This window comes from Palaemon carinicauda, chromosome 19, assembly GCF_036898095.1.
Source record: "Palaemon carinicauda isolate YSFRI2023 chromosome 19, ASM3689809v2, whole genome shotgun sequence".
Lineage (NCBI taxonomy): Eukaryota > Metazoa > Arthropoda > Malacostraca > Decapoda > Palaemonidae > Palaemon > Palaemon carinicauda.
In genome coordinates, this window is record NC_090743.1 from 17,791,851 (window position 1) to 17,803,649 (window position 11,799).

Genomic DNA, 11,799 nt, shown 5'->3' on the forward strand with positions numbered 1-11,799 from the left:
ACATGTGTGTAAGTGATTAATACAAATTATTGCCATTACTCAGATGCTGCTGAGATTCCTTCATCAAAGATCTAAAATTATATATTTAACGCAACGGCAGGAGCTACAACTCACGCATAATACTCTGTAGCTTTGCTGCAGTCCACATTGTACCACCAGTCGCAGGAGAATGTCTGTTGGTTGAAGATCGTACCATTGGTACAAAGGAACTCTGCACCTCTCGATCCGTAGCGGTCATCATTACATACGTGGTACACCTTTTGAAAAAGAAATATTATTTCCATTACTCTTCTGGTCAGGGAAGAAAGTCATTAACAAAATGCAACTGTGTATTGTTTGTTCTTGTTCTTGATCATAAGTTGTTAGATCAGAGTAATTGTATTTTATCAAAATTTATATCAAGTCATCATTTGAATCTGTCTATCTATACAGATTACACACACATTGATCCTCACCTGACATGAAGCCTCGGGATTCGCATACATGCCTGGGCGATAGGGTACTGAATCACAGGTGAATTTTGTGATTGGAATCTGAGAGAATAAGAAAGTACACCGGTTAGCGGAATTGAATTTATGTCACAATATATCATGATATTATGTCAAGAACGACGAAAGTAAAGAGCTAAAACTGTAGAGATTCACTGATCATTATAGTTTGGAATTTCTATAAACTGCTAGATAACATAAAAATACGGACGTTAAAATGTCTGTTTTCTAACTAGCTAATTAGCATTCTAAGTAAGTCAGCTCCAGCAAAACATTCATATACAATAGTATTAAATAATTAAAGCATTTAAGACGATAGAATAGACTGAACCAAATTATTCCAAGATGAATAACATTCAAATAGAATGAAACAGTGAAATCCCAAGGGATCCAATTTACACAATCACGATTAACTGATATGGGCAAGATTCTGTTTCCTTACCTTATCATAAATAGGATAATCTACTCCTGCCTCTCCAGGAATTGTATTTTTAGAATCGTAAGATTTGTGGTGTTGGTCAGACTGATCTTGGTAGGCAGTTTTAGGCTTGGAATATCCCTGGGGCTCCTCATAAGCTGGCCTAGGCTTGTGTGCTGGCTCTCTGTAAGCTGGCTTGGGTTTGTACGCTGGTTCTTGATACGCTGGCTTGGGTTTGTATGCTGGTTCATCATAGGCTGGTCTTGGTTTATACGCTGGTTCTTCATAGGTTGGCCTTGGTTTGTACGCTGGTTCTTCATAGGTTGGCCTTGGTTTGTACGCTGGTTCTTCATTGGACGGCCTTGGCTTGTGAACTGGTTCCTTGTAGGAAGGCTTGCGTTTTACATCTGGCTCTGCATAGGCCGGAGATTGTGGTTCGTACTCAGGCTCGTCATATTGTGGCTTGGGTCTGTACACCGGAGGGTCGTAAGCATCTCTGTACAATGGAGTGTCGTAGCTAAAATCCTGCTCGGAGAAGTCGATTGACGTCGCTGGGGCGTGATGCGAAGGCCTGCCGTAAAAGTCCGGCTCAGGCCCGTGGTACTTGGGCGGCCTTCCGTGAGAAGGATAGTGAGGAGCAATTGGGAGATGCCCAGATTTTTCCTCAGCGTCTCTGGACAGCTGGTAGGGCTCGTCGTAGTCGTAGGTTGGGAAGTAGGATGGACGGGCAGTCTGGAAACAGTTAAAAGAATTTATTAGATGAATTACGATAGGAACTTCGAAAATGGCACTAACGGGTAATCTGGTGATAAAATATGCTGTCAGCAGTTTTATATAAAAATATTTAAATATTTCTAAATACGCACTTGCTGGCTAAGATCAAATATCATAAAACAACATCATAACTTTACAGATGATGAAAGAGAAAGAATTCTCATCAACTTCTGCCCAAAATTACAATACCTTCACCTAATTGAGAGAGAGAGAGAGAGAGAGAGAGAGAGAGAGAGAGAGAGAGAGAGAGAGAGAGAGAGAGAGAGACTTACATACACAATATTCATCCCTAATAAACATTTGTTGTTTTCGTCTACCAAAAGGAATAAAATTCTTCCAAAACCTGATTTATACTTCATTATTATCGCATTTTACGCTCATTGTATGAAATGTGTTTTGACTGTCTATTGGCGGAGTATTATGATAGTCATAATCACGATTTATTCTTTTCCAACGACGCATAGTCTTTTTTTTATAGAAAATCTCTCTCTCTCTCTCTCTCTCTCTCTCTCTCTCTCTCTCTCTCTCTCTCTCTCTCTCTCTCTCTCTCTCATACGTAACTTTCTCCTGTTCTTTTATCATCTGAAAAACGCACTTTAATGTCATTAAGAATCCATTTCCAACTACTCATATATTCTTGTCAATAACATGACATAGCATGTTTTCCCCTTTTGTCAATTCTTCTATTTTTCTTCTTATTCTTTTAACTTTCTTTTCTTCCAATTGCTCTTACCCTTAAGCTTCTGCACAATCCCTTTTCATCTTTCAATTTTTCTATTTGTTTCATCGAGCTGTCTCAGCGTTTTTCTCTCACAGATAAAAACTGGAATAAGAAATAGCTAACATGTGGCGTCCAATTTAGGTGAGCAAGCAGTCCTCCAGAAAAACGTTTGACTCTTGAAATAAATGATTAAAGAGAGCCTTTTTAAAGGAGAGCTCAGAGGTGTACATTTGTTTTCAGAGAGAGAGAGAGAGAGGAGAGAGAGAGAGAGAGAGAGAGAGAGAGAGAGAGAGAGAGAGAGAGAGAGAGAGAGAACAATGGCCTCCTTCAGAAACTTCTTTAATTGCAAGCCGCTTTATCTAAGAATTCAAGTGAGGTTCCTTTGTAAACCAAGGTTTACCGGCACTTTTTTTTTTTTTTTTTTAATTTGCACTTCTTACTTCTGTATCCTTAAACAATGTAAAAGTTGAAGAGTTTGCTACTTTTTTATGAAGACGGCAAACATCAACTTAAAAATACAACTTCAAGTAAATTCGTACGAATGTATATGCAATGCATTTTATGAATACGTGGAAGCATGTGAGTAAATTTTCGTCAGCCGTCAACCTTTTTATCTTTCAAAGGTATGACGGGAGACTGAGGGGGTACGCTGAGGGTGTGGAGGGGGAGTTGGAGGGTATGGTGTTCATCTTTCGAGGGTATGACGGGAGGCTGAGGGTATGGAGGGGGAGTTGGAGGGTATGGCGGAGAGAGGGAAAGGCACCCAGCTGCTCAGATCTTTCATAAGCAGAGATGAATTTTCAGATGATATCCTTATCTAAATTTTCCATTATTATTATTATTATTATTATTATTATTATTATTATTATTATTATTATTATTGTTACTTGCTAAGCTACAACCCTAGTTGGAAAAGCAGGATGCTATAAGCCCAGAGGCTCCAACAGGGAAAATAATCCAATGCAGAAAGGAAAAAAGGAAATCAGAATATTTCAAGAAGAGTAACGACATTAAAATAAATGTCTAAACTTTAACAAAAGAGGAAGAGAAATAAGATAGAATAGTGTGCGTGAGTGTACCCTCAAGCAAGAGAACTCTAACCCAAGACAGTGGAAGACCATGGTACAGCGGCTACGGCACCATCCAAGACTATATGACTTTTCCTTTTACAGTGGGTTGGGGGCGGCTATGATGATTAGACCCTACCGGTTCTTTTAACTAGGATTTTGAGAAGAGATCATTATCAACCACCCGTCCAAGTACCGACCAAAGCAAACGTTACTTACTGGAAGACCAGCAGTATAAGGAGCACCAGCCTTATATTCTCATCCATAGTAAACAATTAGATAAAATGAAAAAGAATGTTCATCAAATGAAGGTAAAACTTCAATTACTCGAGAGAACGGGATATTGAAAAAATGTAAAATGTACAGATGGACACATGAATTCCTTGCACACCTCGCTCCAAGGAAGTGCATCCCATCACACCCTTGCTGCGCACGGAGTAACCAAACATCTATTGTTAATTCTTTTTGGTGAGGCAGATTTGCACCGACACGCAGGGGTGCCCTTTTAGCTAGGAAACGTTTCCTGATCGCTGATTGGTTGGACAAGATAATTCTAACCAATCAGATAGCAGGACACTTTTCCGAGCTAAAAGGGCACCGCTGCGAGTCAGTGCAAATGCGCCTCATTAAAAAAAATTGAGTATAGTATAGAGGGAGATGGCAGTGGTGGTGGACGGGGCTTCACACAGGAACCCACTGTGCAGTAAGGGTGTGAAAGGGTGCATTTCCTCAGAGGTAGGTGTGCTAGGAATTCGTGCGTCCAACTGTACATAAACCTACGCTAAGATTCACATAGGGACAATAATCAAATTTACCTGATAAAAACAGATAATTAAACTACAAAAGGCTTATCACGACTTTGATTTCAGATTCAAAATAATCGGGAATCTATCTGCATCACATTTAGCATAGTTAGTTACTGAGCGTCATTTGGATAATTGAACGATTCAGCGAATCACAAATTCTTTTGAGGGCGACGCTGCTTCCATCATTAATGCGAGGGCGTTCGATGCACATAACTGACGCCGCCTAACACTCAATCGCTTTATAATATCCTCTTTTTGTGTTCCCGTTAATCACATTACTCGACGCTGCGAATGCACGACACTATCCATATCGAGTATGTATAAATTATACGTTTCGCTCTGCTTTGAAATTCGCGTATTTAATGTGTTCAAATGAGTCTATTGATACTACTTCTAATATCAATCGTGAATTAGTTTCGAAGCGACATCAGGTCTTTCCATCGCTTCAAAATACTATTTTATCGAGGTCATGTGTTCTGTGGTTGAGTGGATAGCTTGAACATACTTGATTAATACTCAACTTCTACCAAGGAAACAGTAGTTTATATAGGAGATATTTATTTTGATGTTACTGTTCTTAAAATATTTTATTTTTCCTTGTTCCCTTTCCTCACTGGACTATTTTCCCCGTTGGAGCCTCTGGGCTTATAGCATCGTGCTTTTCCAACTACAGTTATAGCTTAGCAAATAATAATAATAATAATAATAATAACTTGTTAGTTCATGGTACAGTTGCACACAGGAATTTCTGGCACCTCTCTCTCTACGGAAGAGTACTCTGTCACACCCTTACTACAAGGAGAGTTCCTGTGTGTAGCCCCGGCAATCACCTCTGCCACAACTTATACTATCTGTTTAGTTACTCACAGCGCAGTGAGGGTGTTACAGGGTGCGGTTCCTCCGAGGGAAGTGTGCAAATAATTCATGTGTCCAACTGTACGTTAAGAGATGCAGTTTATATAAATAATGAACAACATTCTAAACAAATGCTAAAATACTGTACGAACTTTGAACATCAACCTTTAAAACCAAACATATAAAGTAATTAATGACAAGCCAATATGAATTACTATAATACTTAAGTGAGATTTACGACGAATCCGACGGCTTCATCACAATAAGCGACCTTCTCCAGAGAAATTAATGGCTCTTTGCACAAACCCACTTTTCCAACGTAATAAATTTACGGCCATTAACGTTTGCATTAACAGCGTCTAATAGACTTCCCTGCCAATGGTACACTTAAAAGGCGATTTGTTCGTGAAATATAAACGCTGCTAAATCTTGCGCGAAAACTAATGAGAAGACTTCGAAAGGAAGTTCTTTACGGTTTGTTTTGCTTTCGCGAGCAATTATGCAAAGTCTGACAGGGTTTATATCTTCGCTTGTTAGTGCGTGGGCGTGCATGCGAAGTCTCTGGAAAGACTAAATCCATTAAGGTCTAACTTTGGTCGAGAGAGAGAGCCTTGGTTGAAGAGATCCATTACCGGAGCCATAAAACACAGGTGCTTTGCATCTGACGGCCTTTGAAAAGAATCTCTTAATGATTCAGTTTTGAAAAATAGAAAAAAAAACTTTTTTCCTTTCTTCTCTTCCTCTTTCTAACGTTCTCGTGCTAAGATGTTCCCTTCCACTTTCTTCAAGGAGACATTTTTTTTTATTTTCTTTCTTTATCCGTGGCTCGGATTCATGACGTAGAAGAAGAAGAAGAAGAAGAAGAAGAAGAAGAAGAAGAAGAAGAAGAAGAAGACGATAAAAAAAGGGCAACCGAGATTGAAGAAAATTCCCTCCCCGATGATTATTTAACGAAGCCTAATGGAAGATTTGAATAACTCTGGTTAGGCGCCGTTTTTCTCTTTATATGAATATTCAGCTCCGGTAATTCAGTCGAATGGCGAAGGGGAATGAAATTGAGATTGCGAAATTATTGCAGGGCAATATCTTCTCCAATTCCGGAGAGGGAGAGAGAGAGAGAGAGAGAGAGAGAGAGGCGAATAGAGCGTTCTTCCTTTTCTTCTTCGTCGAATTGCAATGGGACCGAAGCGTTCCAATAATGAAATTCGGACGAAAATTATATCATAACTCCCATTTGCTCTACTCGTTTGCTATGAAATATAGAATGGTACTTTTCCGCACCACTGCCTGCATCTCTCTCTCTCTCTCTCTCTCTCCTCTCTCTCTCTCTCTCTCTCTTGTTGAGATTCGGGCCCTGTATTAAAAGCTCCTTTTCTTATATAAGAATGAGATGGGGTTCAGAGGGAAAAGGTATTTCAAACTTACGATAAAAGAGATCGGATTATACCTAAGCAGATATGAAAAAGACATTTCATAATTCATTGAACAATCAGTATTTCAATATTGCTTTAAATTTCCGATTTGAATTTTACAGCGAAATTCATGTAATAATGGCATGTAATTATCTCTCGTATTATATAAAACCGTTTTAGATGGATAGTCATCAGTGATACAGGTTATTATAAGTCAAAATATATGGCTATATGAATGTTATATAAATCCACATGCATATATATATATATATATGTGTGTGTGTATATATATACATATACACAAACATATATATATATATTATATGTGTGTGTGTGTATGTGTGTGTGCGTATAAGTATATATACACACAAACACAACACACACACACACACACACACACATATATATATATATATATATAAATAATTTTAACATGTACTTACTTGGCATAGTAATTATCAAGTTATACTCAACGCAACGAAAAATGGCAGATAGGGGAGGACACCTGGTTTTAAACGGATTCCCCTACTGGTGCTATGCATCCACAGATCACCGTCCTGCCCCTCCAATCTCTCTCTCTCTCTCTCTCTCTCTCTCTCTCTCTCTCTCTCTACGATTTATCACTAATTCTCTCTGTTTATCCCTTCTAACACTCGCTCGTTCATATATTCACGTTGCTGTTTACATAACTAATATTATACCGATTCCCTTTCATTCATTATTAGGCTTTTTATTCATGATATCAACCCGGTTGTTATATATTAGCTCGTTTTCTTCTATTCATTAATGTTCTATTACATTTATACCTATTAAATGTGCTATTTGCACTATTCATGCCTTAATAATTTGTTGTGCTTTGCATATATTTACATAAACATTTGTTCTCCTCGAGGGTATTAATGTAATACTATTACTAAAGATAATAATCATATCATTGCTTACGATAATGAAAAATAGATTAATAAGAACAATAGCAAAAATAAAAACATAATAATAACAATAAAGCGCAAAGTAGGAGATGATGAATCGAGAACTATTGAATTAAAAGCTTAAGACAGAGACGACTGGAGAAATCTAACCGAGGCCCTTTGCGTCAATAGGTGTAGGAGAAGATGATGATGATGATGATGATGATGATGATGAATATTATAATAACGATAATAATAATTATTATTAAAAATTTGAAAAATATTAAACCTTTTTATCAAAATTAATTTTGAATCATGATAATTTCCTTTTCGTATTTTTTGCTTTTGATTTTAGTTAGAAAAATAAATAGCTAAATAGACTAAATCACGGTGTATGCAATTTATGATAATGATGGAATAAATCACATCCAATTATATGTTCTTGAGACTGAGAGGAGAGAGAGAGAGAGAGAGAGAGAGAGAGAGAGAGAGAGCTAATGAAGACTCCTATCCCCACTTTCGCTTTCTTTCAAAGCCCGAAAAAAGGCGAATGCAAGTCAAAGCAGATCGGTAATGGCTTTGGCAAAGCATTATGGGAAAAACGCCGACAGCGCTCAAAGCAAATTATGGGTTGGCGAAACCCGCTTCCTGCTTCCCTGTCGCGACACTTGTTTGCAAGCAGGTGTATCCAGACATTTTCCATTAGCCAGCTGTCGAGGAACACCTGTATCACGTAAACGACTAGTCTCTCTCTCTCTCTCTCTCTCTCTCTCTTCCGAAGCCCAGGATGTGGTATAAAAGGATAAGGATAATGAGAATTATTGCTAGTATTTTCATGAACAGTTTTGAAATAATTTTAATAACAATAACAATAACAATAACAATAAAAATAATACTAATATGATAATGATAATGATAATGATGATAATAATAATAATAATAATAATAATCTTTATTATTATTATTATTATTATTATTATTTATTATTATTATTATTATTATTATTATTATTATTATTATTATTATTATTACTATATTAGAAACCAACACTTTTACAATACTACTTATTATTTACGACATTTCGAAAATATTTACAATTATCACACAGCACACATTTCCTATTACAAATAACAATGTTATTACAGAAAAAGAACGCTGTAATCCATAAACATTATCATTATCAACCCAACATTTTCCAAAATCCTGCAACTGAAATCAAAACTACGCAGCTGAATCGGTTTCTAAATAAATAAAAAAAAACTAAAATGTTCGTTTTATAGGAAGAATTCTTACCTATCAAAATCTGCGGCCATTCATCCCTTCAGGACTAGAAAAAAAAGGATTTTTATTTGCTGAACGAAAAAGGAGAACTGTTTGGGCCCCGGGCAGAAACAAACAAAGGGGGGAGGGAGCAAAAAAAATATGTATAAAAAGAAACTTATGAAAAGATCTACGAAGCGCGGAAAAAACTATCAATAATATCTTTTTTATCTCGAATGACTAAAAAAAAAAAAATGCCCCATTGTAATATTTCCTTCCTAAAAGTCTAAAATATTTTCAGGGTTGAAGTTTTTCACTTCTTTGAATCTGGAATCTGTCGTTAGAGGCGAGATATTTTGGGCAAATATATAGAAAGGATGGGACGCTTTTTGGAAATGAATAGACCTATTTCCAGAATAAAGATTTGGATTTGAACATATACGAAAAGGGGCTGTGCTTCCGGGAGCATATCTGAATAGGTCTATAAACTGATGATGACGAAACGTTATTATTTAATAAAAAGGAGAGAGAGAGAGAGAGAGGAGGAGAGAGAAGAGAGGAGAGAGAGAGAGAGAGAGATATTAAAGTATACTGATAATCAAATATTTCGTAGGACACAGTTTAACCCATTAGGTACAATGATCCCCAAATGAGAAATCAACAAGAAATAGCGAAATTATTTAATGGCTGCATGTCTTGATGTTTTAAATTCTATTGAAATACACAGAATAAACAGTGACATTTTCACTCACATAACTGAAAGTTATACAGCTGCCTCCTAAATGAGTAAAAAGTTTCAAGCAATTACTTTACTCGAGATGGCTGGGGACAAGGAATATTCGCCCAATTTCAAATACACATTTTCGAACTGTCATCTATGTTTGACGGGAAAAACCAAATATAGTCTTATAGAATATTTGTTTTTTCTTCCATAATATAGGAAGTATATCATCATATACACTAGTGCTTTAGAGGTAATAGCCGTTTTAAAGGCTATCAAAATGAACTACCAATTAGCTACTTACTGCCATTTGTGAAATGCAGCTATTTTGTTACAAAATGCTAAGCTATCTCATCCTAGTTATAATTTCTCATGATAGCTGGCATCCCCTGTTAGTAGAGAGTAATACTTTCAGTTCTACCAAGATTATATTCTATGTCAGTTGAAGCATGTAAATCACGAAGGGTGGTCGTGTCTGCAGTTCTTTTAATTAGTTTCTCCCTTCCAAGATGAGCATGAAACAAAAGATTTAAATCTTGAAAATATTGAATTGTTGGGTGAATGATCCTGGCTTTCACGAAGAATTTCTAATTGGAATTTGTCCTTTTGATACTGTTGCATTACCTCCAGATAAAGTTGATGTTATTTCTGATGAAGAAAATATTCATGAAGATAATTTGATTGAGTAGAAGGTTACTGAAGTACGGGCATATGGGAATACATCATCATGCAAAGGATGAAGCTGGCGAGAAAGCTCTACCAGTATCTACTGATGCTCCAAATAGACAGAAAAGAAAGTTTGATTCTACTTGGATAATAGAACGTCAAGATTTTTATGTTGGACACGAGATATAAAACCTCGAAATAAATGTGAGTTAGTGATATACAAAATGAATTTCAGGATAAAAATCCAGTTGGAGTGTTTGAAGCTTTATTTCTGAAGATATCATGAATGACATTGTGAAGGAGAGTATGATTCATGCCATTCGAAAAAAAAAAAAATGCACGATTTTCTGTTTTCTGATGTTTGTGTCTGCGGGAAACTAATAGGATTCTTTTTGTACACTGGTTATAGGAGTTTTCCTCAAGAAAAAACTGTAATGGTGTGACGATCCTTCAGTATATAGTCTTTGGTGACGATGAAGAAATAGAAGACAGATTTGTTTGAAAATGTTTTTGCAAGGATAGATACCTTGAGATAATGAGGTACCTTTACTTCAATGACATCTCGACCTACGCAGAAACGAACCCACAAGATCGTTCATGATTTATCATTATTGAGCTCAAGAATTTGACCTTTTTCAAAATTTGGGATATTTTCTAAAATGCTGAGTATTGATGAAAAAAATATCCAGTGCTATAGTTTCCACTTCATGAAATAATTCATAAAAGGAAAGCCCATTCGCTTTGGTTATAAAAACTGGGCAATTTGTCGTTCTTCTACAGACCACTGTTTCAACTTTGACCTTTATGAAGAAAAACAAGAGCAGCACTCAGAAGTAAATGGACTAGAAGCTTCAGTGGTTTTGAATAGTTTTAAAAGTTACTTCACCGTGCAACACATTTCTATTTTGATAATCATTCGACAAGCTTTCAACTCATGAAGATGTTTTGACAGAGAAAAATGTTTTGGCCTCTGGAACTGTTCGGAACCACCGCACCAATTAATCAACTCGGCAAACTGATGAATCACTGAAAAAGCAAGAGAGAGGATTTTATGATTATAGGTTTGACAAAAATAATCATATCCTTGAAACTGTGTGAAAAGATAACTATAACGTGAAGCTACTGTTTACCCTATCGAGGATCACATCCCACCCAAGAGGGGAAAAAGTGAAGCAATCAGAGAAAAATGTAAGTTACAGTGGAACAATTAATATACATTACTGAATACAACACCAATAGGAGTGAAGTTGATAATATGGACTGGATGATCAACATGTATAGGATAAAGACGGTACTTTCCATTTTAACTTATATTATTGACATGACTGTTGTAAATGCTCCCATCTTGTATTGTAAGACGAATGAAGAAATTCCTCTTAGAATTTCGAAGTAGAATAGTCAAGTGCTACATGAGCACCTTATCATTGTTTGATCTAAGAAGATCTGGTCAACCATTACTCAGCAATCAAGGCAAGAAGCATGTTCCTGAGGAGATCAGAAAAAGCTACACAGGAGATCATTTGGAACGAACTTAGATGGGCAAACAGAAGAAATGTAGTATCTGCTAAGTGAACATTAGTTAACAGCGAAGTATTAGTGATGTTGCACTCGCTGTAAACTTATTTTCCTGAGTGGCATCTATAAGTGATTTATAGTTGTTGAACATAAAATCATCAACAATGCTTATTTTGAAAGGAAAAATT

At 36.5% G+C, this 11,799-nt stretch overlaps 1 protein-coding gene across 3 annotated transcripts in view; it reads right to left on the bottom strand.

Moving 5' to 3' along the window:
• LOC137658497 (adhesive plaque matrix protein-like) overlaps window positions 1–11,799 on the bottom strand; it is a 1,563,467-nt gene that overhangs the window by 4,832 nt on the left and 1,546,836 nt on the right. For all 3 annotated transcript variants that reach the window (XM_068393265.1, XM_068393264.1, XM_068393266.1), the window contains 3 exons: window positions 931–1,638; window positions 456–533; window positions 115–257 (listed from right to left, as the gene is read on the bottom strand). In XM_068393265.1, coding sequence (XP_068249366.1) covers window positions 115–257; window positions 456–533; window positions 931–1,638 — 929 coding nt within the window. The remainder of the gene's footprint in view (window positions 1–114; window positions 258–455; window positions 534–930; window positions 1,639–11,799) is intronic.